This window comes from Trichechus manatus, unplaced genomic scaffold (genome assembly GCF_000243295.1).
Source record: "Trichechus manatus latirostris isolate Lorelei unplaced genomic scaffold, TriManLat1.0 scaffold00005, whole genome shotgun sequence".
Lineage (NCBI taxonomy): Eukaryota > Metazoa > Chordata > Mammalia > Sirenia > Trichechidae > Trichechus > Trichechus manatus.
Genome location: NW_004443941.1, coordinates 33,882,434 through 33,910,015, shown reverse-complemented (window position 1 = coordinate 33,910,015; position 27,582 = coordinate 33,882,434). Strand labels below are relative to the sequence as shown.

At 38.6% G+C, this 27,582-nt stretch overlaps 1 protein-coding gene across 8 annotated transcripts in view; it reads left to right on the top strand.

Annotated features, from left to right (window-relative positions):
* TTC27 (tetratricopeptide repeat domain 27) overlaps positions 1-27,582 on the top strand; it is a 301,971-nt gene that overhangs the window by 162,855 nt on the left and 111,534 nt on the right. For all 8 annotated transcript variants that reach the window (XR_002824887.1, XM_004369571.1, XM_023736184.1 and 5 more), the window contains one exon: positions 26,623-26,718. Coding sequence is in view for 7 of the 8 variants with exons in the window: in XM_004369571.1 (XP_004369628.1) it covers positions 26,623-26,718 (96 nt within the window). In the remaining variant the exon portion in view is untranslated. The remainder of the gene's footprint in view (positions 1-26,622; positions 26,719-27,582) is intronic.

Genomic DNA, 27,582 nt, shown 5'->3' with positions numbered 1-27,582 from the left:
TCTTTATCTCTTCATTTGATGTTCTAGGGTTTCAGGATTGTTGATTCTCTGTTTGGCTTAGTTTTTCGGATCTTTGTTGTGGAGGGACGGCGTGGTGTTTCTGCCTAGAGCGCCATCTTGCCGGAAGTCCCTCACTTGTTTTTTGGGGTCTTTGTTATGAGAGGGACCACCAGAAGCATCTGAGTACTCCACCATCTTGGCCCCACCTCTTTTATGTTATTTTTAAATTGCCAGGGATCATTACTCTACATTTTTTTTGTAATTTTTGACATCTGTATTGGGTCTATATGTTGATTTAAAAAACCTTAACCTAATTTTACAGCATTATAATTAAAATGATTACGTGAGTATACCCATTACGCAAACATGTGGTATGGACTGGACCAGTGGAGAAGAAAATCCAATACTTTGTCTCTAAATCTTTGCTATGTGAAGGAGGATGTCTCAAGCGTCAGGGCCCAGTGGATTGTCCATTAATTTCTTTTTTGCTTTCTTTACTCATTCTAGATCATACTCAGCTACCACTGTTTCCTTTATCTCAGATTTTATCTTTTTTGTTTTTCTGGATTATCTTTTTATGTAAGTTTTTCATATGAAGGGCATGGGTGGTAAAATTTGAGTCTTTATGAAAAGTATTTTCTGTTATAATTTAATAGTTTGGGTATAGAGTTTTAGTTTCAAAATCATTTTCCTCAGGACATTAAATGAGGTCATTACTTAAATATCTTCTGGCGTTTTATTGTTGTTAGGTGCCATTGAGTTGGTTCTGACCCATAGCAACCCTGCTTACGACAAAATGAAACAATGCTCAGTCCTGCACCATCCACACAGTCATTGTTATGCTTGAGCCCATTGTTGCAGCTGCTGTGTCAATCCATCTCATTAGGGTCTTCCTCTTTTTCACTGACCCTCTACTTCGCCAAGCATGATATGCTTCTCCAGGGACTGGTCCCTCCTGATAACATGTCTAAAGTACATGAGGCAAAGTCTTGCCATCCTCACTTCTAAGGAGCATCCTGGCTATACTTCTTTCAAGACAGATTTGTTCATTTTTCTGGCAGTCCATGGTATATTCAATATTCTTTGCCAACACCATAATTCAGAGGCATCAGTTCTTCTTTGGTCTTCCGTATTCATTGTCCAGCTTTCACATGCATATGAGGCAATTAAAAATAACATGGCTTGGATCAGGCGTACCTTAGTCCTCAGAGTGACGTCTTTGCTTATTAACACTTTGAACAGGTCTTTGCAGTAGATTTACCCAGTGTTTAATTTCTTGATTGCTGCTTCCCTGGGCATTAATTGTGGATCCAAGTAAAATGATAAATACGGCAGTCTGATTCTTGTTGGATTTTAGGTTATATTACTTTGCTTCTCTTTTTGAAAATCTTCTCTACATTTTTGGAATCATGAAATCTCACATGGATAAATCTAAATTTGAACATGAGTTCTAGAGTCAGACTGCCTGGTTTCAGATCCCAGCTCAACCATTGTAATAGCTGCCTCTGGGCCTTAGTTTCCTCATCTGTATAATGAGATAATAAGTGGAGTTATCATAAGGGTTATATGAGTTAATAAATATTTAGAACAGTGTTTCTCAGGTAGGAAGTGCTTAATTGTTAGCTGTTATAATTATTGTTATTCCTCTTGTTGGAGTACTTACTGTGTTCTTTAAATGTGAGCAATTATATAGTTAGAGAAGTTCTCTTCTATTATTTCTTTGATTGTACCTCTTCCCCCACTTCTTTTTTTTAACTTCTTTCTCCAGTTGTTTAGTTCTGAAATTGGAATTTTAATTTTTATGTGAGACCTCCTGGATGTATCTTCTATGATGCTTAACTTTTCGCCCATGCTTTCTGTCTCTATCTTTTTGCTTGATGTTATTCTAGATTTCTTCAGCCTTTTCATTCATACTACTATTTTTGATCATTAACCTCATTCCTAATGTATTATTCAGTCTATCTGTGTAGTTTTTTATTTTGGCAGTTATTTTTAATTTCAAGAAGTCTGTTTTTTTCTGATAGCTCTTTTTCATAATAGCCTCCTCTTGTTTTATAGATGCAATATCATTTAATTTCTTTGCACATTGTAAATTAGAATTTTAAAAATTATCTTGTTTCCATGAATTCTCTCTCCTCAGGGTTGAACTGTTTTTTTTTTTTTGGTGGGTTCATCTGGTCCCTTTTATTTCATGGTATTGCTTTTCCTTAAATGCCAGGTTATCACCAAAGTTGATTGTATTCGTGGTTAGTGTGTGTTTCCTCTGAAGTTATGGGGGGTCTTAATTTCCTAGAGGCTTTTTCCTAGAGGGTTGACCACAGACTTGGCACACCTGGCCAGGTTTACTGACAGGCATTTTTAGGCTTGGCAGGGATCTTCCCTTTATACCTGAGCCCTGAACCCTGGATCTGAGGGGCTTTAGGGGCACCTGGGCCCTCTTGCTTGTTATAACAGAGATGATTCTTTTTTCAAATAGGTCTTGTATTTTCCATTGCTTAATTCCCTCATTCCTTTCCTTCTGACTAGATGTGTAAGGCCTGAGACAGTATCTCTTAGATGGTGCAAGCAGGCACTGTGCTTGAGCCAGGAGCCAGAGTTGGTGCCCAGAGGAGCTGGTAAGAGGGACCAAGTTCCCAAGTTAAGAGCCAGGAACAAGGAATAGAGCCTCTGATGAGGACTTTCTCGTATTGGGTGTTTGAAACATCAGCCAGTGGTAGTAAGTCACAGAAGCCATAGTTCTGGAATACTGGGCCACCTTTACCAGAATGATCACACAGCACATGAGCTATGTGCAGAGCAGAGAACTAAGCAAATTATGAGGTATTCTTAGATCATCGAATTCAGGGAGACTGCAAAAGATACAAAAGGCCAAAGTGGTTAGAAGAGGGACCTATTCATCAAGAAAATGGTAATAAAAGTATTTAAAGGATGGGATAGCAAGGTCAGAAAAAAGACCTGACAAATCAGATAATGGTACTGAGGTTGATTATATGCAACACTGACATTAGCTCTACATCAGATGTTTTGCACAGAGCCTCTTATGCCCCTAGAACAGAGCATTGGCATCACATCAGAATTGTCATCTGCATATGGTCATAAAGAGGAACACTTGGCAGGAGTACATTTGTGACAGAAAACTAGCTCATGAGGAACATCTTGACTTGAGAAGAATTACGTAAATGTGTGGTTATCTGAAAGGGAAGAGGATATGATTGCAAGAAAGACACTGATGGACACAATTACAGAATGTAGCGTTTGGTTACATTAAGCTAGAGACAATACAGCATGTTCTCAGATGCAGGTGTGAGCTCCCCAGTACCCTAGAGCTTCCTATAAAGAGGTCCAGCTATAAAGGATGCCACCCCATGGAGTGGCAGTATCAAAAGCTTCCCTTGACATTCTCACAGGGGCTAAGGATAGTATATACCCACCTGCCACCTCCCATCCCTTTCCCAAATATTTACCATGAGGGTAAGTTTCCCTCCTCAGACCTAGGCTTCTGACCTGTCTTGGCTTCGTTCTAAGTTTTATGGAAGAGTACTATCTGAAGTTCAGTTTTATTCTATAGCCAATATGTGAATTATGCTACTTTAGGATCTGCACTATTTTCAGACTTTTACAACTCTTACCATTTCTGCCTACTACTGGCCATATGTAAGTGGTCTATTTATGGACTCTATTCTATTCTACATGTCTGTACATCTATAGATATAAGTCTATAAATATGTCTATAATCACTTCCCCACTTTGGACCTCTCCATAGTTTTTTATAGCTTTATTTTAACATTTACTAAATTATATTTTAAGAGCCCTGGTGGCGCAGTGGTTAAGTGCTCGGCTGCTAACCGAAAAGTTGGCAATTTGAACCTGTCAGCCCTCTGTTGTAGAAAGATGTGGCGGTCTGTTTCCATAAAGATTATAGCCTTGGAAACCCTATGGGGCAGTTCTACTCTGTCGTATAGGGTTGCTGTAAGTCGGAGTTCAACTCAACAGCAACGGGTTTGGTTTTATTTTTTTTTAAATTGTATTTTACATTATTTAGATATTTTTCTCTCTGCACAGTTAGAATGTGAGCTCCTTGAGGGGTCAGGCTCTATGTTTTATTTATTTTTATATCCTTAGAATGGGCATTCAATGAATGTTTGCTGAGTGCTGAATTATAAAATGAATTTCAAGTTCTTCTTTTATTAGCCAGACTAATTGATAGTTAAGCTAAATTGAAGATTGTATTTTTCTGTGACACTTTCTTAATCTGAAAGTTGCAGAGACCAGCTTTTCTGATATCATTCCAGTCCAAATCTTCAATATAGTAACCAGCCCCAGTGCCAAAGCTAACAGATTGGGCTGTCACTATGATCATACTGAGATTAATGTAAAGTTCCCAGATGGTAGTAGGTCACAGTTTAGTTGGTTGTATTTTTGTAAATGGAGGGAAGAGAGATAAAAGGAATGTCGGTTATTTCTTATTAGGTCTCCTAAAAAGTGACGAATTACATGCATAAGTCACAACCCTTTGAAATCATAAGAGGAAGTGATAAGAGACGGGGGTTCATAAATTTAACTCCTTCGTTAACTGGAAATATGTTTACCCTGTATTTCTTAACATAACAGAAAACAAAGCTTTTCCTCTGTATTACAGACTGGTTGTTTGTTGTGCATTAAGGACTTCTCTGCCATGTTTTAGTGTCTCAGAATGTGCATGTACTCTATTTTATTTTCATATATACTTCCTAAAAATACATCCACATGCATTATACTTGGTAGGCTTGGTAGTGACCTTGATGCATGACTTTGTGTGAGTGGAGAACATTGTGGAACTCATTGCTGCTGTTATGGAGCCGCTAAAGATGGACCAGAAGATGGGTGAAGCATTGAATCTAGTAATTCAAGCTGATCTTGGCTATATCGTGGCTTGCCTAATGAGTGAGTGGAGTCTTTGGGAGGTGCAAACAATTAATGTGCTCAGCTGCTAACCTAAAAGTTTGCAATTTGAATCCACCCTGAAGTGCCTTGGGAGAAAGACCTGGTGATCTACTTTTGGAAAATCAACGATTGAAAACCCTGTGGAACACATTTCTACTCTGGCACACATGGAGTCACCGTAAACTAGAGTCAGCTTAATAGCAACTGGTTTAATGAGTGGGTATGCTTCAAAATTTGAGAAAGTATATTTGATTTTCATACTTATTTTAAACATTCTTCTTCTAAATATAAGGTTCTTATAATGGATGGATTGAAACTTTGAGTTTTCCAAGACCTTTTCCACTTCTTCAGTGAAATTTAAGAATATGTCTGAAAAAGGAATATTTTAATTGTAATGCACAGAAACCCCATTTAAAGTGATTGTAAACAAGGGAATTTATTAGCTATTATAATTGAGAATGCTGAGGGTATTCCAGTCTCAGAGATAACTGGATTCAAGGGCTCATACAGATCAACATTATCTTTCTTGTTCTCTCTTTTCCCACTCTCACATCTTTGCTGTTCTCCATCTGCTTCAGTATCAGAATTCTGTCTATCAGAATAGTGCCAGGTTTCATGTCCATAGGCCTCATAATCCAAGAGGAAGAGAGATGGTGTACTTGCTGTGGCCAAGGTTAAGCTCCCTAACCTCTTGTGCTTTGCTTCCCTTAGCCGTAGAATGAGGATAGCAGAAGTGCCTACCTGATACAAATGTTGAAGGATTAAATGAGTGAATACCTGTACAGTTCTTGAAATAGTGCATGGCACACAGTAAACCCTCAAAAAATGTTGACTGTTACTATTATCCTCACTTTACAGGAGGAGAAACATAGGTATACGAAAAATAAAACTGCCCAATCCTTCATAACTCATTGGAAGCAATCATATTGTTGTGTGACATCAAGTTGATTCCGGCTCATAGAGACCCTATGGGACAGAGTAGGACTGTCCTGTAGGGCTTCCTAAGCTGAAATCTTTACGGGAACAGATTTCCAAGTCTTTCCTCGTGTAGAGCAGCTAGTGGGTTCAAACCGCAGACCTTTGGTTAGCGGCCAAGTGCTTAACCATTGTGCAGCAACATTGGATAATTACAGTGTTTTCTGTTTAGTAAGCTGGGCCATGTCGTTCAGCTTTTTAAATATCTGAGGTATTGAAGAAGTGTCTTCCACTCTAGCTCTGCATGTCACCTGCATTAATAACCGTATGCAGCATTTGAAAGTTATTGAAAAGTATATTAGGATATGCTCATGTGACTATAGCTGTGTTTTTATGTAATGGGGAGTGTGTTAGAATAATTACAGTTACTAGTGTTTACTGAACACTCATTATATGCCAGGTACTACGTTATCATAGGAAGTAGTCATTAGCTACATGTTTACTGATGAAGAAACTAAGGGATAGAAAATTTAAGTGTGACTTACTCGAGGTCTTATAGCTGAGCTAGAATTCAAACCAGGTTTACCTTATTTTGGAATTCATGTCTTTGTACACCATGCTATACTGCTCTAAGGAAGCTAAGAGAACTGGCTTTATTTTTATTGTTTTTTGAAATGCAAATGACTTTATTAATGTTGAATCACATCAAACTTCATCAGTAGTGTAATGCACATAAATCCCATAAACACTGTTTGTGTTCAGAAAAGAAAATGAATTAATATGAGAGCATGCCTACATTAGATAATGCATGTAAAACAGTTTTAAATATAGTGCATTTTATTTGCAATTTAATTTTTTTTTTTTTTTTTGAGAACTGGCTTTAAAAAGAAAAAAGATACAGTAGAAGACTTGGCACAGTGTAGAGGAAAGAGGTTGAATGAGCACAGGCAGGAAGAAGTTAATAGAAGCTTTTTGTGAGAAGTATTGGGTTGCAGAACTCAGTGTTTCAAGGCCTGCAATTCAGGCCTGAGGGGAGGGAAACAGAATGCATACAGTGTCAGGATATGGTACTGTGTGGGGAAAGAACAAGTACATGGATGAATGGAATTGGCTTCTGAGACAGCCAAGAAAGGGATGCCCAGAAGGATGCCCATAGTCTGAATCCAAGATACAAGTTTCATGGTAATAGGTTAGTAAAAAATAGGCAATAACTAGTTCATAAGTAAGTGGGATAAAAGGGTGGGACAAAGTGATATTCAATATATAACACAAAAACTTTTATTAATAGTAAAATAAAAATAAAATGCAGACTATACGTTAAAGAAAAGTGAAAAATTGGTAATAGCTAACTCAACAACCCATTGCCATCAAGTTGAATCATAGCAACCATATAGGACAGAGTAGAACTGCCCCATAGAGTTTCCCAGGCCATCATCTTTAAAGAAGCAGACTGCCACATCTTCCTCCAGCAGGGTGGCTGGTGGGTTCAAACCACCGACTTTTTGTTTAGCAACTGAGCACTTAACCAGCATACCGCCAGGGCTCCGGTAATAGCTAACGAACTTATTTACGGGATGGAGGAAAGTACATCCAGTTAGAGCACACTTCCAAAGGCACTAAATGACATATGCACTCAGATTCCAGGGAGGAGTCTGAACAAATTTAAGTTCTTTGGACAGTCAGATTATGTTGATTGAACTGATGCTTTAGTTTTCCCTGAGAGACCACGCTGTGTATATCTGAACACCCTTAGGGCAACATTTCCCAAACTGGCCTGAACATATGAACCACTTCCTAGGGTGCTTGCTAATAGAGATATTCAGCCTAGCCCTCAGAGATCGGGATTTGGGCCTATGTGTCTTAGGATCAGGTGGGCTCGAGAAAGACTGCCTTAGAAGCATCCTGTTAATCTTTAGCAGCTCCAGATATTTTTCTGCCGGTGCCCAAGTACATACAGAACATAAGGAAGGTTAAAAGAGCGTTCACCCAACGCCTGGAGGGAGGTACCTTAGAGGTAAGGGTTATTGACCAAGGCAGAACCTGGGGGTCAATTAAGAACCGGTGCTTTGCGTTTGACTGAGACCTGCTCAGGGCAGTAGAGTCTAATTATTATTTTTAAAAAAACCATTGCCATCGAGTTGATTCTGACTCATAGCAACCACGTAGGGTTTCCAAAGCTGTAAATCTCTACGGAAGCAGACTGCCACATCTTTCTCCCGCAGAGCCAGTGGTGGCCTTGAACTGCTGACCTTTTGGTTAACAATCAAATGCCTTGACCACTGCACTGCCAGGGCTGCTAATTATTATTAGACCCCAACTAGTTTAATTTTTTTTAGAAAGGCTAATACTAGGGATTTAAACCATTCACTCAGGTTTTAGTAATCAATAAATATTTGTTATTCTTTGCACTGTTACATTTGCAGATTGTAAGCAGGAGGGCTTGTGCTGTCATTTCTTCATCTCTTAAGTGTTGTAGATTGATTTGCATCCCCTATAAAGATATGTTGAAGTTCCTAATGGCATTACCTGTGAATGTGACTTTATTTGGAAATGACATCATTGTAGATCTTAGTTAACGTGAGGTCATAGGGTGGCCCTAATCCAGTGTGATTGGTGTCTTTATAGAAAGAGGAGAAGAGACACAGAGACAGACACACAGAGGGAAGATGATGGCCTTGTGAAGACAGAGGCAGAGACTAGAGTTACACTGCCACAAGCCAAGGGACACCTGGGGCATTCTTCCAGAAGCTGGTAGAGGCAAGGAAGGATCCTCTTCTAGAGTCTTTCAAGGGAACAGGGGCCTGTCAACACATTAATTTAGGACTTCTAGCCCTGGTGGCATGATGATTAAGTGCTAGACTGCTAACTGAAAGGTTGGAGGTTCGAACCTACCCAGAGGCTCTACAGGAGAATGACCTGGCAATCTGCTCTTGTAAAGGTTACAGCCTAGGAAACCCCATGGGGGCAGTTTTACTCTTATCATATGGGATAGCTATGAGTCAGAGTCAACTCCACAGCATACAACAAAACAAAGACTCCAGAACTGTGAGAGAATGCATTTCTCTTGTTTTAAGCCACCCAATTTGTTGTACTTTGTTACGGCACCCCTAGGAAATGACAGCTTTCCGTTTGTTGATGACTTTTCTGATGAAATCAGTGCCAAACGAATATGATTTTTGTATGTTGTATGAAATGTGTCAACATTTGGAATAATTGCTTTTTTCCAGATGACCAATGCATGGGTAAAAGATCCACTCAGTGAGGAAGATAGATTGATGAGTTGTTTTGTTTTGTTTTGTTTTGTTTTTTTTTAAAAAGAAACCAAACCTGTTGCTGACGAGTTGATTCCAACTAAAGCGACCCTATAGGACAGAGTAGAACTGCCCCATAAAGTTTCCAAGGAGTGGCTAGTGGATTCGAATTGCTGACCTTTTGGTTTGTAGCCGTAACTCTTAGGCACTGCACCACGAGGGCTCCTTTTAAAGACCAGTGGATTTTAATATAACAGAGTATGAAAAGTTGATTGATAGGATTTCAGATTCTACATTGTAAGTAACCTTCAAGAAACTACTACATGTTGAATTTTTGGTATAATATCAAAGAATAATATCCACAATTAATTGAAAAGACGACTAACGTCTTCCTTCCCCCAACTAATGTCTGTATGAGGCCATATTTTCTTCATATACTTCAACCAAAACATATTGCAACAGACTTGATTACAGAGGTATATGTGAGACTCTAGCTGTCTTGTAGCCAGATATTAAGGAGATTTTCAAAAATGTAAGGCAATGCCACTCTCTTCATGAAACGTTTTTGTTTTGGAAAATGTAGTTATATTTATTTAATATAAATATTATTTTAATATTTATGTTAATGTTAATTATTATCCTATTTTAAACGGAATTAATACACATTTAAAATTTTTGTCAGTTGTCATTTTTAATATGATGAATGTTGATAGATTATAACCCACATAAACAAAAGCCTTTTGGAGTTCTCCGTAATTTATGTGTGTAATGGGGTCCTATGACCAAAAACTTTTAACAACTGCTGACCTAATTAAAGTTTTACTGATTAAGGGGAATACTTTGAGGTAGCTCTCTGTGGGCCTCTTGAGAACCACCTCTTATGTTCATCTTTTCACTGTGGAATCATAAAAAGGGAATCATGTTTTCCCAGCCCCTATTAGTAGACCCAGTTACTACTTGTCCATATACCAAAGTGTATATGTCCAGGACAGGAAGGAATAACGGAGAATCTTCTTCACCAGGTCACTCCCTGACCCCTGTATTATGGGACTTAGGTGAAAAAAAAAAAAAAGAGTTAAATAGTGTTCTCAATATTTTTCCAATGAGAAAAGGTACTTTTTATTTCACAGATCTGATAATTGCCCGCTTAGTTATGAGGTAAGATTTTAATGAACCTGCCAACTCCGGTCTTTAGAGTCTGTTAAAGCAAAAAATCATATTAAGCCAATGATAGAAATTGATTGAAGTTTATTTAATATATGATTTGCAAATTGGGGTAACATTTAGACTATTGTTATTGTTGTTAGGTGCCATCAATTCTGACTCATTGCGACCCCATGTGACAGAGTAGAACTGCCCCATGGTGTCTTTAGGCTATAGTCTTTATGGGAGCAGATTGCTAGGTCTTTTCTCCCATGGAGCTGGTGAGTGGGTTCAAACTGCTGACCTTTTGGTTAGCAGCCAAGCACTTAACCATTGTACCCAGGGCTCCTTAACATTTCAACCAAGGATTGAGAATGTTCCAAAAAGGAAAGAACTTCCAAAGATTTTTATTCCCCATCTGTTATGGATTGAATTGTGTCTCCCAAAAATGGATATCAACTGGGTTAGGCCATGATTCCTAGTATTGTGTGATTGTCCACCATTCTGTCATCTGATGTGATTTTCCTGTGTGTTGTAAATCCTACCTCTGTGATGTTAATAAGGCAGGATTAGAGGCAGTTGTGTTAATGAGGCAGTACTCAATCTACAATATTAGGTTATATCTTAAGTCAATCTCTTTTGAGATATAAAAGAGAGAAGTGAGCAGAGAAACAGGAGGACGTCATACAACAAAGAAAGGAGCACTGGGAGCATAGAGTGTGCTTTGGACCCTGGGTTCCTGCGCGGAGAACCTCTTGAAACAGGGAAAAATTGTTGACAAGGACCTTCCCCCAGAGCAGACAGGGAGAAAAAGCATTCCCCTGGAGCTGATACCCTGAATTTGGGCTCCTAGCCTCCTAGACTGTGAGAGAATAAATTTCTCTTTTAGTTAAAGCCATCCACTTGTGGTATTTCTGTTATAGCAGCACTAGATGACTAAGACAGAATTTGGTACTGAGAGTAGGGTGCTGCTCTAATAGATACCTAAAATGTGGGAGCAGTTTTGAAACTGTGAATGGATAGAGGCTGGAAGAGTTTTAAAGTGCCTAATAGTAAAAGTCTAGATTGCCTTGAAAAGACTGTTGGTGGAATTATGGACGTCAAAGACAAGTCTGTGAGGAGTCAGAAGGAAGTGAGGAGAGCTGTTACACTGGAGACAGTGCAGATGGCAAGAAGCAGCAGTGGCAGCAGCAGAGAAACAGCAGCAGCAGAACCAGGAGACCAGTGCAAGATGGCACTGGAGCCGACCCACGGAGTGAGAGAGCTGAGTGCCTTTGCGCAGGAGCCTTCCTGGTGAAGTGGGGTCCCTCCGAGCACTTATCAGTGGAGCTAGGCTTGCCAACCCACAGAGTGAGAGAGCTAAAGACCTTTGGAACACTTTCCCCAGCAGGGCAGACACAGGCAGAGAGGCCTGAGGGGCCCAGAGGCCAACGAACCAGGAAGCAGAAGCTAAAGAGACAAGGAACACAGGAAGCAGACCTGCCTCAAATCAAAGGGTAGATCCTCTGGGATCTCAAAAGGGTGGAGTCATCACTCAGATTGACTAGGAGAATGGGTTTGCCTAAGGTGTAGAGAGCAGAGTTGCTGTCCCAGTGGGCCTGGAAGGCAGAGCTGAAGCCCAGGGCTGAGGGGTGTCCACCCAGAATCTGGAGAGTGTGACCACACCCAGAGTCTGGAGGACAGGGCCATTGCCTAAATGGTCTTAGAGAACAGATGATTATTTTCAAGGCTTGAGAGCTAATGTAGTACGTTCTGCTGACTTGCTTGGTGATGGTTATCCTTTCTTTCCCTCCAATTTCTCTGATTTGTAATGAAAATGTCTAGCTTGTGCCTGTTCCACCACTGTACTTTGGAAGCAGATAAACTTGTAGATTTCATAGATGAAAAGGAGTATTTGGATTTTGGACTTGGATCAATTTAAGACTTCTGCTATGATATGATGGGGTGAATGTGTTTTACATGTGGCAAGGACATGAATTTTTGGAGGCCAAAGGGTGGAATGTCATGGATTGAATTCTGTCCCCCCAAAATGTTTGTTGACTTGGTTAGGGCATGATTGTCAGTTCTGTGTGATTGTCTGCCATTTTGTCATCTGATGTGATTTTCCTATGTGTTGTAAATCCTACCTCTATGATGTTAATGCGGCAGAACTCAATCTACAAGATTAGATTGTATCTTGAGTCACTCTCTTTTGAGATATAAAAGAAAGAATCGAGGAGAGAAACAGGAGGACCTCATACCACCAAGAAAGCCGCACCAGGAGCAGAGTGCATCCTTTGGACTCAGGGTCCCTTCACAGAAAAGTTCTTAGAATAGGGGAAGATTGCTGACAAGGACCTTGCCCCAGAGCTGACAGAGAGAGGCACCGTCCCCTGGAGCTGGCACCCTAAATTTGGACTTCTAGCTTCCTAGACTGTGAGAGAATAAATTTCTCTTTGTTAAAGCCATCCACTTGTGGTATTTCTGTTATAGCAGCACTGGTTAACTAAGACACCCATCTTATCAACATTGCCATGAAAAAGCGCCAGAATAAAACTGATAAAAAACAATTTGTGGTCATGAAGAATTCCATACAGCATTGTCTTGAAGAACTCGTAAAATAATTACTGACCTTTGGAGTTTCTGTTGAAACTGCACATAGATAATTATTCTAAAAGAACACAATGCCTAAGGCAAAATGTTCTTTGCTAAGTTATATAGACCATTGTTTAATTTAAAAGATGACTTTTTGAAAACAGTTTCCTCAAGCATCAAGGTTCAAAGATCATCTCAGGGTGATAGCTTGGGTAGGTCACCTCAACCTCTGTGAGATCCAGAAATCTGAATTCCATGAGAATTAAAACTCGGTTTCTCAAGTCAGAGAGTTCTGAATTAATATCTGACTCACTCACTTCATAGTTTTGTGACTTTGAGCAAATTACTTTTATCTCTCTGAGCTGCAGTTCACTGTATGTGAGATAAAACTGGGTTAACAATAGGTTTAATGGTATTCTCAGTACTAAGTAGGTTTGTTAATAGATTTTAATTGTCATTCTTCTTGTTTCCATTGTAAATTTTCTTGGGCTTAAGTGGCACTTAGTTTGACTACTCTATTCGTAAATTACAGCTGAGTAACTGCAGACTCCTGTTAGAGAAAGTGATTCAGCCCAACTGTTTAAAGACGTATTTTGATAATAAATCCACCCCCTACACACACACATATACGTACAAAAATTGTACAACAAAGTCAGTGTAAGGTGATCTGGCATATGATCAATCATAGCATTTGGATTACTGGCTAATTTTTACTTGGCTCTTCAAAAAGCTGATAAACGCTTTGATATAATGCTAGTGAGAATGAACAGCCTTCAGTGAAAGAGTAAGTCCTTAGGGCCTAGCTCTGTTCTTTTGAAGCTATGTGGGCCATACTTTTAGATAACAAGCACATAAATACAGTATAAATCATACCAGACCTTGTTGGGAAGTGTCCTTATATACTAAGTCATTCTTCATGTGCTAATTTTAAAATGTAGTCTAGATCTTTTTTTTTGCTTTTTTTTTCAATTAATGCATAAATTATTTTTCTACCAACTATGAAGTGGGGAATTTGAACATCACTTTCCTTATCCCATTCTGGCCCCTCCCGAAAACAAAAAAGAAACCACCCAAAGTCTAGGTTTCCATCAGCGTTTCAAGAGTTTTCCATTGGATATTTTAGCCTGAATTATTAAGTGACTGTTTAATTTTTGTATTCACACGTATCATATTCATTTAGAATAGTTTCTGCTAAACCTTGTGTCTGGCACTTGAATATCTACTTCAGTTGATCATTTCACTGTTCCGTAGAGTCTTAGCCAAAAAAAATGAACTAAACCAAGCCAAACCCATTGCCGTCGAGTCAATTCCAACTCATAGCGACTCTATAGGACAGAGTAGAACTGCCTCATAGGGTTTCCAAGGAATGGCTGGTGGATTTGAACCGCTGACCTTTTGGTTAACAGCCAAATGCTTAACCACTGTGCAACCAGGGCTCCAAAAATTGAACAGAATTAAAAAAAAAAAAAATGGATAATTTACTTCTAGTCCTTTTTTTTTCCATTGTACTTTAGATGTAAATTCATAGAACAAAATAGTTTCTCATTAAAAAGTTAATACACATATTGTTTTATGACATTAGTTATCAAGCCCGAGACATGTCAGCACTGTCCCTTCTCAACCTTGGGTTCCCTATTACCAGCTTTCCTGTCCCCTCCTGCCTTCTAGTCCCTGTCCCTGGGCTGTTGTGCCCCATGAGTCTCGTTTTATGGGCGTGTATGATCTTTGTTTGAACGGTAAAACTTGGGAGTGACTTCATTACTGAGCTAAAAGGGTGTCGGGGGCCATACTGTTGGAATTTCTTCAATCTCTGTCAGGCCAGTAAGTCTGGTATTTTTTTGTGAGTTAGAATTTTGTTCTACATTTTTCTCCAGCTCTGTCCCTTACCCTCAGTTGTGATCCCTGTGAGAGCAGTCAATGGTGGCAGCAGGGCACCATCTAGTTGTACTGGACTCAGTCTGCTGGAGACCATGGTAGTTGTGGTCCATTAGTCCTTTGAACTAATCTTTCCCTTGTATCTTGTTCTCTTCATTCTCCCTTGCTCCCAAAGGGGTGAGACCAGTGGAGTATCTTAAATGGCTGCTCACAGGCTTTTAAGACCCCAGACGCTACTCACCAAAGTAGAATGTAGAATGTTTTCTTTATAAACTATGTTATGCCAACTGAGCTAGATGTTCCCCAAGACCATGATCCCCATAGCCCTCAGCCCAGCAATTCGGTCCCTCAGGGAGTTTGGATATGTCTACGGAGCTTCCATGACTTCGCCTTGCACAAGTTGTGCTGGCTTTCCCAGTATTGTATGCTGTCTTACCCTTCACCAAAGTTACCACTTATCTATTGTCTATTTAGTGTTTCCCCCACCACCTCTCCCCTCCCTCATAACCATCAAAGATTGTTTCTTTTTGTGTGTAAACCTTTTCATGAGTTTTTACAGTATTGGTCTCATACAATATCTGTCCTTTTGTGATAGACTTATTTCACTCAGCATAATGCCCTCCAGATTCATCCATGTTATGTTATGCTTTGCAGATTCATCATTGTTGTTTATTGTTGTGTAATACTCCGTTGTGTGTAAGTACCATAGTTTGTTTATCCATTCATCTGTTGATGGGCATCTAGATTGTTTCCATCTTTTTGCTGTTGTGAACAATGCTGCAGTTAACGTGGGTGTGCATATGTCTGTTTGTGTGACGGCTCTTATTTCTCTAGGATATATTCCTAGGAGTGGGATTGCTGGATCATATGGTGTTTCTATTTCTAGCTTTCTAAGGAAGCACCATATCATTTTCCAAAATGGTCATATCATTTTGCATTCCCACCCGCAGTGCATAGGAGTTCCGATCTCCTTGCAGCCTCGCCAACGTTTTTTATTTCTAATTTTTGGATTTGTGCCGGTAATGCCAGGGTGAGATGGTATCTCATTGTGGTTTTGATTTGTATTTCTCTAATGGCTAGTGATTGAGAGCATTTCCTCATGTGTCTGTTGGCCACTTGAATGTCTTCTTTGGTGAAGTCTCTGTTCATTTCCTTTCCCCATTTTTTAATTGGATTATTTGTCTTTTTGTTGTAGAGATGTTGGATTCTCTTGTAGATTTTAGAGATTAGACGTTTCTCTGGCTTGTAATGTCCAAAAATTTTTTCCCAGTCTGTAGGTTCTTTTTACTCTTTTGGTGAAGTCCTTCGATGAGCATAGTGTTTAATTTTTAGAAGATCCCAGTTATCTAGCTTATCTTCCGGAGTTTGTGTGTTGTTGGTTATGGTTTGTATCCTGTTAATGCCTTGTATTAGGGCCTGTAGCGTTGATCGTATTTTTTCTTCTATGAATTTTATAGTTTTTGGCTTTATATTTAGGTCTTTGATCCATTTTCATTAGTTTTTGTATATGGTGTGAGGTATGGTCCTGTTACATTTTTTTTGCAGATGGACATACAATTTTGCCAGCACCATTTGTTAAAAAGACTGCCTCTTCCCCCGCTTGATGGACTTTGGGCCCTTGTCGAAGATCAGGTGACCGCAGGTGGATGGATTTACATCTGGGTTCTCAACTCTGTTCCATTGGTCAATGTATCTGTCGTTGTACCAGTACCAGTCTGTTTTGACTACCATAGCTGTATAGTAGGTTCTGAGGTCAGGTAGTGCGAGTCCTCCTACTTTATTCTTTTCTTCAGTAGTACTTTACTTATCCAGAGTGTCTTCCCTTTCCATGTAAAGTTAATGATTAGTTTTTCCATCTCGTTAAGGAATATTGTTGGTATTTGGATTGGGATTGCATTATATTTGCAAATTGCTTTGGTTAGAATTGTCATTTTCACAATATTGAGTCTACCTATCCATGAGCATGGTATGTTTTTCCATTTATGTTGATCTCTTTTGGTTTCTTGCAGTAATGTTTTGTAGTTTTATTTGTATAGTTCTTTTACATCCCTGGTTAGATTTATTCCTAAGTATTTTATTTTTTTCGGGCTATTATAAATGGTATTGTTTTCCTGATTTCCTTTTCATCATTATCTTTATTGCTATGTAGGAAACCAACTGATTTTTGTATGTTTATCTTGTATCCTGCTAGTCTGCTGAATCTTTCTATTACTTCCAGTAGGATTCTCATCGAGTTTTTTTGGTTTTCTATGTATAGTATCATCATCTGCAAATAGGGACAGTTTAAATTCTTCATTACCAACTTGGATGGCCTTTATTTCTTTTTCTTTCCTCGTTGCTGTAGCTAGGACCTGCAGCACAATGTTTAATAGGAATGCTCATAAAGGGCATCCTTATCTTGTTCCTGTTCTCAAGGGAAATGTTTTCAGCCTCTCTCCATTAAGAATGATGTTGGCTGTTGGTTTTGCATAGATGCCCTTTATTATGTTGAGAAATTTCCCTTCTCTACCTATTTTATTGAGAGTTTTTATCAGGAATGGGTGTTGGACTTTGTCAAATGCCTTTTCTGCGTCAATTGAGATGATCATGTGATTCTTTTCTTTCCTTTTATTTATGTGGTGGATTACGTTGATTGATTTTCTAATGTTGAACCATCCTTGCATACCTGGTATGAATCCTGCTTGGTCGTGGTGTATTATTTTTTTGATATGATGCTGAATTGTATTGGCTAGAATTTTTGCATCTCTATTCGTGAGAGAGATTGGTCTGCAATTTTCTTTTTTTCTGGCATCTTTGCCTGGTTTTGGTATCAGGGTTATGCTGGTCTCTTGGAATGAATTTGGAAGTGTCGCTTCTTTATCTATGTTCTGAAATAGCTTGAGTAGTACTGATGTAACCTCTTCTCTGAAAGTTTAGTAGAATTCTCCAGTGAAGCCATCTGGATAAGGGCTTTTTTTTGTTGGGAGTTTTTTATTACCTTTTGAATCTCTTCTCTTGTTATGGGTCTGTTCAGATTTTCCACATCACTTTGTTGTAGTTTGGTTAGGTAGTGTGTTTCTAGAAATTTATCCATTTCCTCTAGGTTTTCAAATTTGTTGGAGTATAGTTTTTCATAATATTCTGTTATGATCCTTTTTATTTCAGTTGGGTCTGTTGTAATGTCCCCCATTTCACTTCTTATTTGGGTCATTTACATCCTATCCTGTTTTTCTTTTGTCTGTTTGGCCAGTGGTTTGTCGATTTTGTTAATCCTTTCAAAGAACTAACTTTTGGTTTTGTTGATTCTTTCTATTGTTTTTCTGTTTTCTATTTCATTTATTTCTGCTCTGATCTTTATTATTTCCTTTCTTCTGGTGGCTGTGGGATTTTTTTGCTATTCTCTTTCTATTTGTTGGAGTTGTGTAGTTAATGTTTTGATTTTGTCACTTCCTTCTTTTTTAATGTGTGCATCTGTTGCTATAAATTGTCCTCTGAGGACTGCCTTTGATATGTCCCAAAGGTTTTGGTATGATGTGTTTTCATTCTTGTTTGATTCTATGAAAATTTTTTTATTCCATCTCTGATTTCTTCTGCTACCCAGTGGTTTGTACGCAGGGTGTTATTCAGTTTCCATGTAATTGATTTTTTTTTTCCCTTACTTTTCCTGTTTTTAGTTTCTACCTTGATGGCGTTGTGGTCAGAGAAGATACTTTGTATTATCTCAATGTTTTGGGTATTGTTGAGGGTTACTCTGTGGCCTAAGATGTGGTCCATTCTGGAGAACATTCCATGTATGTTGGAAAAGAATGTGTACTTTGCAGCTCTTGGGTGGAGTGTTCTATATATGTCTATGAGGTCAAGTTGGCTCATTGTGCCCTTTAGGTCTTCTGTATCTTATTGAATTTCTTTCTAGATGTTCCGTCCTTTACCTTTACTGGTGTGTTGAAGTCTTCTACTATTATTGTGGAACTGTCAGTTTCTCTTTTCAGTGCTGTTAGAGTTTCTTTTATGTATTTGGGAGCCCTGTCATTGGGTGTGTAGATGTTTATTATGGTTATGTTTCATGATGGATTGTCCCTTCAATCACTGTATAGTGTCCTTCTTTATCTTTTATGGTGGATTTTGTTTTAAAGTCTATTTTATCTGAGATTAGTATTGCCACTCCTCTTTTTTGGTAGCTGTTTGCTTGATATATTTTTTTCCATCCTTTGATTTTTAATAAATTTATGTCTTTGTTTCTAAGGTGTGTCTCTTGTAGACAGCATATTGATGGGTCCTGTTTTTTCAATCCATTCTGTCACTCTCTGTCTCTTTATGGTGCATTCAGGCCATTTACATTCATTGTAATTATTAATAGGTGTGGGTTTATTGCTGTAAATTTGTGGTGCTGATGTTTTCTTTGTTCCTCTTACTCTCCTGTGCTGAATTCCTTTTGTTTTTGGATTTTTTTTTTCATTTCTTTTGTTTTTGTAGATTTTGTTTTTACTGAGACTTTATGTCTTTCTTCTTTATTTTGATTAGTAGGTCTGTTAACTTTCTTTGTGGTTAACTTGAGATTTACCCTTATCTTCCTATGTTTGAACCAGTCTATTTATAGTTGGTATCACCTTGCCTTCCTCTCCATCAGAAGATTGTATACCTACGCCATTTATTCCCTCTTTTATTGTTCTGATGTTGTTGTCATTTACAGATTAACCTCTCTGGTTCCCTGTTGTAATTTTTTTGTTTTGGATAGTCCTTCAGAATTCATTTCCTAGGTTGGTATCTGGCTGGTATGATCTTGCGTCCTAGATTCAGCCTGTGGCCTGATGTTGTTTGTTCTCAGACGCAAGGACTCCCTTTAATAATTGTTGTAAGTTTGGTTTGGTTTTTACATAGTCACTTAATTTCTGTTTATCTGGAAATGTCCTAATTTCACCATCATATTTGAATGAGAGTTTTGCAAAATATATTATTCTTGACTGGCAGTTCTTTTCTTTCAAGGTTTTATATATGTCATTCCATTGCCTTCTGGCCTGCATGGTTTCTGCCAAATAATCTGAGCTTACTCTTATTGTTTCTCCTCTGTATGTGACTTCGTGTTTTCCTTGAGCTGCTCTCAGTATTCTTTGTTTGTCTTTGCTTTTGGCGAGTGTGATTATGATATGCCATGGTGATTTTCTTTTGGGGCTGTCCTATATGGGGTATGTTGAGCTTCTTGGATGGTTATCTTTTCATCTTTTGTAATATTGGGGAATTTTTCTGTCAACAGTTCTTCAATGATCCTCTCTGTGTTTTCTGTTTTCTCCCCCATTCTGGAACTCCGATCACTCGCAGAGTTTTGCTCTTGATTGTATCCCACGTAATTCTCAGGGTTTCTTCGTTTTTATTTGATCTTTTTTCTGATTTTTCCTCAGAGTTGTATCCAAGTGTTTGTCTTCAATTTCGCTGATCCTGTCTTCCATCGTTTCACACCTGCTCCTCAGCCCTTAAGTGATGCTGTCCATTTCTGAAACCCTGTTGTTTATCTTTTGGATTTCTAATTGTTGTTTTTGTATGATTTCTAGTTGTGAATTCATTTTAGCGTTTTGTTCTTGTATTATTTTCTTGAATTCTTCCATTTTTTTGTTTGTATTTTCCATGAATTTGTCTATTTTTTTCCTCGTTTTTGTCTGCTTTTTGTTTCAACTCTTAGATAGCTCTGGATATTAGAGATTTAAATTATGTATCAGGTAGTTCTAGTGCCTTTTCTTCTGCTGGTAAATAATCTGGTGTTTTATTTTTGACTCCTTCTGGAACCCTCCTCTCCTGTTTTTTTTTTTTAATATGTTTTGATATTTTCTGCTGTCTTTGGGACACTCAGTAGTTATTTTCCTCGTTTATTAATTGTAGATTTGTTTCGTTCTGCTCTTTTGTTTTATTTGGTTATGTCTGAGCCGGCAGGCTGTGCATTTTTTGTTATTCAGTTGTCTGTGCCACAGTACTTTTCATCTCCTTGTCCAATTGGCATGGTCAGTCGCTCAGCTCTGTTGCAGCAGGACAAGTCTAGCTGAAGGGGAGTTGCTCTGATGGGTTGTTTGTGGCAGGTAGTAGGACTGACAGGGCGGGCCAGGAATCAATGCAGGTTAGGTTCTTGTCAGCCATGCTTGTACTGCTCGGGGGTATGATGTTCTGCACACGGTGCAGGTAGGCAGGAAGGAGGGGGAGATTGTGATGTGTGGAGCTAAGATGGGTATGGGAAAGAGGGGCAAGAGAAGTGAGAACAGGATCCAAAAACAAACAAACAAAAAAGCGTGCTAAGGGAGCTTGCCATTGGTTTGGATAGATGAGAGAGTGAGAAAAATAAAAAGGAAAAAGAAAAAATAAATAAATAATAATTAGAAAAAAGAAACGAAAACCCCCCAGGGATCCTACCAGTACGACTACGAAGACTAGGCAAGTGGCTCCCAGGCTATGAAGTGCATCCTGGCTAGAAGGGGTAGGCGTGTCACACAGCACCAGGTATTCAGGAGACAGGAAGAGAAGGTAAGTATAGAGAGATGAGAAACTGAGAAGTGAAGAAAGAAAAGATAAAAGACAGAAAAGAAAAGAAAAAGGAAATGCCACTCCCAAGCCACACAGTACAGCCCGGCTAGAAGGGGCTCACAAGCCGAGAAAAGAAAAAGAAACAAACAAATCAAAACAAACAAATGAACAAAAAACCCCCCGGTTATCCCAGCAGTGTGGTGGTGCGGGCCGCAAAGCAGTACCACAGTCAAGTGGCATTTCGTAGACTTTCAAGAAGCAAAGATGGTACACGGAGCCAGGTGTTTGATAGAAAGGAGGGAGAGGTGGTGAGAGGTTAGAAGAAACCAAAGGAAGCGGAGAAAAACAACACCAGCAACACACAAATGACACTTAGGGAGCCGGCCAGTGTGGGGGAGTGGAATCCAAGCAGCACCGGGTTGAAGCTGGTGCCTCCTGGCCAAGAGGCTGTGGCCGCAGGAAGCAGAGGATGCTGAGTTGGGGTAAAGAATGGTGGTGTGTGGGAAAGCATATATCGCTGTTTACCGGTTGTTCTGTCTCCTGCTGGGAGCTCAATGAAGCTGCTTTCCCTGTTTTCCCATATCTGACAGGAGTCCAAGATGGTGAACCTGTGCTGTGTTAGCTGATATGGGACCTCTGCATATATCTCTCCTCACTCTCTGATCTCTGTTAGGTTCTTATTCCATTCAGTGTTTGGCTGACTTCTTTATCTCTTCATTTGATGCTTTGGGTTTCATGATTGACGTTTGTCTCTGTTTGACTTAGTTTTTCGGGTCTTTGCTGTGGAGGGACAGCATGGTGCTTCTGTCTGTAGTGCCATGTTGCCCGGAATTCCTCAGTCTAGATCTTCTCTAGAGTTTCTGGGAAGTTTCTTCTCTATTGAAAACAGCATTAGAAAGGGAAGACACATGTTTGCTTTCTGTGATTTTATTCTTTTATTCCCCATTCCATAGAGATATTCTTGACCTGTGGTAGTGTGGCTTCTGGAAGGTTTGGGAGTTGTTACTTCATGGGGTTATTGGATCCATATGCATAAAAATATTTTCTCAAGGGACACTCAAAGTATAAGTGCTTTTAGATGGAGTTTGGTGGGGAAATGACATTAAAAGGGAGTCTTAAAACTTGAAAACAGTTTCATGTTACAGTAGTTCGTGCATCATGAAGTCATCTCTGGTATATCTCAGCAGTTGTGCCTGGCTCTTCTGTGGCTTGGCTTTCCCTCTACCCTTGGACTGTATCCCAGACTGCTCCTCACTCTGTACACATTGCCTTGCCCATTTATCCATGTCTCTTTGTTCACCCTCTCAGGATAGACTCTGTTTTGCTTTCAATTCTTAGTTTGTGGTCCTAGAAGACTGAAACTAGTCTTAATGATTGGTTCTGGATATATTTGCTTATCTTTCTCTCTCTTTTTGCTATTACCATCTGTCTTAGTCATCTAGTGCTGCTGTAACAGAAATACCACAAGTGGATGGCTGTAACAAAGAGAAGTTTATTCTCTCACAGTCCATTAGGCTACAAGTCCAGATTCAGGGCATCAGCTCCAGGAGGAGGCTTTCTCTCTCTGTTGGCTCTGGAGGAAGGTCCTTGTGATGCGTCAGTCTTCTCTTGGTCTGGGAACACCTCAGCACAGAAACCTCAGGTCCAAAGGGTGCACTCTGCTACTGGCACTGCTTTCTTGGTGGTGTGAGGTTCCCATGTGTCTCTGCTTACTTCTGTCTTTTATATTTCAAAAGAGATTGGCTTAAGACACTATCCAATCTTGTATACCTCATCAGTATAACTGCCGCTAATCTATCTTATTAGATCATAGTGATTGAATTTACAACACATAAGGAAATCATGACCCGGGCAAGTTGACAGATATGTTTGGTGGACACAATTCAGTCCACACCATCTTTCCTTAAAGATCACCTCACTGTACCAGTTTTTACTTATGACCAAGTACTCATGATTTTCACATGTGAAATTCATGAGATTTAGAAACTGGAAAGAACGTGGCAAGTGAAAAGTTAGGGCACACTACTTTAGAGGCCATTTACCTAAATTTCTAGGACTATGTGAAAGCTTATAAAGTGGCAGTTTTTCACTGAGCACATTGCTTATGTTCATGTACATGCACATTAGGGGGAAGAAAAAAAAAAGGTAGCTGTCTGGCCTATTCTGACTCATGGCGACCCTGTGTGTGCAGAGTAGAACTCTGCTCCATAGAGTTTTCAAGGCTATGATCTTTCAGAAGTAGATCACCAGGTCTTTCTTCTAAGGCACCTTTGGGTGGGTTCAAACTGCTAACCTTTCTGAGTAATTGAGTGCTTAACTGTTTGTGCCACCCAGGGAAATATACACAGTATTAATTGAGGCTTCACTTTCATTAAGTCCTGTTCTTCTAGTACTTAACATTCTACCATTGTCTTCCAGATAACTTGTGTATGCAGTTTGCCCCAAACAATGGACATGGAACTTGTGTTCAGCTAATGATGCCTAAAATAACCTATAGACCTCTTCTAATGCTTGAAATGAAACAAAAAAACTCTTTTGTTAAAGCCATTTACTCAGAATGTTGGAAGTACAAGGATAACATAAAAAATCATTTCTTAGATGAATGCCATGTGGTTAAAAGATTTGCTTATTGCAGATAGACCTAGAACAGAATCCAGGTCACTTCACTTACCAGCTATGGCTTTTCTCATTTTACCATGCCTCCAGTTTGTATGAATATAATGGAATTATTTTAGAATGAGTTGCTGGAAATAATCCTGCTCTGAAAAACCTAGCGATGTCCTGTAATTATGTTCCTGTATTTGTAGTGATTTAGCAAATAAAAAAAGAATACTTTGAATACATAGAGGAAATAGGAAATGACCAGTACACCCATCACCCTTTACTTTTGGTTATCAATTTAATGTTCTTGGTTTTATTGGTAGGGAGTCCCTGTGTGGTGTAAATAGTTAAACACTCGGCTGCTAACTGAGGGATTGGCAGTTTGAGTCAACCCAGAGGCACTTCAAAAGAAAAGCCTGGCAATCTGCTTCTAAAAACATCAGCCATTGTAAACCCTATTCTACTCTGATATACATGGGATCTCCATAAGTCAGAATTGACTTGATAGCAACTGGTTGGTTAAATCCTCTTTATGTGATTGTCATGTTTAAGATAGACGTAGAGGGTAATTATTCTGTGTAGAAGTGCAAATAACTTAGAGGTCTGTTTTTAATTTCCCAGTTTTTATTATTCAGATAGCCTGATCAGGTTCTTATAAAGAGTGACTGTACTTGTGCAGGGACTTGTCTGGTACCCAGCTCCAATAAGTGTTGGTTCTCTGCACTCTATCCATTGTCACGTTGGAGAGTGTCTGAGCATATCTGAAGTACTTAGTAAATCCGTTTATTAATAAATCAGGAAATGTTTTCTGAAAACTTCCTATGTTATAGTTAGATGCAGTAGCTACAGCAAACATGAGTTTTGTTTGAAAATAAAAATTTAACCTATAATTAGGATTTAGTAATAGTAAATTTTGCAGTGTTGCTTTTATTATTATCAAATTATCGTTAGTTATTTTTCTTTCCAAAAAGATTGAGAAAGAAAATTTTCTCCCCCTTTCATGAAATAATTCAGTGATCTCTTTATTTATACATACAGCCAGAAGTTATTCTTTTCTACCCTCCCTCCCACAACTAAACAGCTTTGGGCAGAAGCATGCAACCTTTTTGCTATTAAGTTTCTGTGAAGCAAGGCGAGAAAGCTTTAAAAAATATATTGACCGAGATGGTTTAGGAGTCTAGTTATGTCTCAGTTTGCTCTGTCTTGATTGAATAACATCTTGGATTGTCAAAGAAGTGATGTGGTGAGTATTTTCTCACACTTGACCTGATGAACAATAGTTCATAGACAGGATATTCTTAGACTAACAGATGTATCTCCCCCCAGATATAATCTAGAGAACTCCCAACTTAGGAGCAATTTCCCTGCTGAGAAACTGATCTCCTTGTCTTAGGCTTTTACTAGGATATGTTAGACTCCTGTCGTTTTCTTAAACTTGCTACTTCTTTTACTTTTTCTGAAATTTTCAAATTTTTAAATGTATTATGTAAAATTTGAAACAATTTCAAACTTACAGAAAAGTTGCAAGTACAGTACAAATGCTTTTTGTATCCTGAAGTATTTCAAGAGTAAAGTGCTAACACAGTGCTCTGTCATCCTCATATACAACAAGGACATTCTTTTACATAACCACAACATATCCATTAAAATCAGAAAATTAGCATTGGTGTATTACTACCATCTAATCTTCATAAGACAACTCTGAACACTAGTCAACTGGCAAAAAAGAAAATATGAGTAGTGCATTATGCATAAAAGGTCATGCTAATTCACAGTTGAGAGAAGGTCTAAGTGTATACTATCAGAAAAATATATATACTTAATAAATTGAATTACAAATTAAGAAGCAGATGAGGATGTTCATAGTAATGGCACTGCTGTCCATAAATGTTTGCCCCAGATGCCAGCGCGTGGCTGCCCTCACTTTGATGTTGTATATCTGAGCTCTTTGGATAACTGATCACCTCACCAACGGATTTTTTTTTTCCAGTTGCCGTGAAGTTGATTCCAACTCATGGTGACCCCATGTGTGTCAGAGTAGACCTGTGCTCCATAGGGTTTTCGATGGCTGACTTTTTGGAAGTAGATCGCCAGGGATTTTGAGGTGCCTCTCAGTAGACTCAGACTGCCAACTTGATTAGCAACTGAGCATGTTAATCGTTTGCACCACTGAATAATGCTGGCATTTTACTTTGCAGTTGACCTTGGAACTTTTGTTAGATTCAGCCATCTTGATAGTCTGCTTCTTGATGTGGCTTCTGAGAGTTCAGTTGTTCAATACAGTGTAGGTATTTTGGTATATCGGGGATTCTTCAGTGCATGCAGCTTGCAGCTGCCCACTGCACTGTATAGATGGTCTCTCATGAATATCCGCCCTGATAGCTCTGTAGCTGAAGAATGAACTCACTCTCTGTGATCATATAGACCTATTTTTGTCTTTCACTTTATTCCCAAGAGTATAGTCCTAAATGAAATTCTTCATATGATTTCTCTCTGATTTATCCAAGTGATATTTAGAGTTAGCATTACAGTTATGAAACAGATATGCTAAAGAACTGTTTTTCATAGAAAAAGTAAAAAGGCTGGTAAATAAGCTAGTTCTTTGAAAGAGCAACTATAGGAAATCTTAATTTTAAAAACTATTTCCTGGTAATGTGTGTGTATGTAAATCTTGACTAGATTATAAAGTTTGTTTAAAATTTAAAGAAATCTAAGAAAATATTCATGCATCCTGTCATCCTATCAAAATGACCTGAGTTCTTTATTGTTTATAATTATGTTCAGGTAAATTTTTATAAGATTTTTTTATTTTAAAAAGTTACTGCGTGTATAGGTGCTGATTGTAATATGTCCTTAGGCTCTCGCAGACCAATTTGAAGATATGACTACATCTGTATTGGAACGCCTGAAGATTTTCTATTGCTGTCAAGTACCACCTCACTGGGCCATTCAGGTATTTTTGTTGTTGTTGTCATTGGATATGGAAAATACTTAGCACTAGAAAGGGATATGCATTAGAAAAGAATAATTTTCAATTTATGCTTGAATTTTCAAATGTTTCAATGAAAAGAATAAAATTATCTAGCTGGGGATTGTCAATTACTTCAAATTGCTATTTTGATTGAGGTAATAATAGGCCCTTAAGAATTTTTAAAGAATTTAAAACTAACTTAAAATAGAATTCTAGAAATTAAATAATAGGAGAACCATAAGTTTGTGTTTTCAAAATTTTAATATTTAAAAAGCCCCTTGAGGATTTTCTGCCAGAAAATGAAGCTTTTAACCAAGTTGTTTACAAAAAGTAAAAAAACGCATTTATTAGATACTATATACTGCGGGACATCCTTATCTGCTCTGCCCTTTCTGAGGGTATGAGAATACCTATTGTAGTTCCTGAAGCCCCCATGTTGGGGTGGCGATTCTAGTCTTTGGCCCCTGTGTTCTTCCTGTATTAGAGATATGGTACCCCTAATTTGTAAAATTTTAGGGCTGAACTTAGACATCTAGTCCAGTTTTAATTTTATGGAGAAGAAAATTGAGACCTAATGCTATTAACTACACTTTTCCAAGGTTGATCACCCAGCAGTTAATGAGCTCAGTCTCTGGCTTCCTTAGTTTTAGTCCAGTAATCTTTCCTTAAAACTTTTTATTGGGTTGTAGTTATATCTTCTAATAACAGCCAACTTTTATTGCACAGTTAGTGTGATCTGTGTGCATTTTGCTCTGCATTTCACACACATTATTTTATTGTAACAACTTTATGTAAAGTATTCCTATTTTACAGATGAGGAAGCTAAGTCACAGAGAGGTTAAGTAG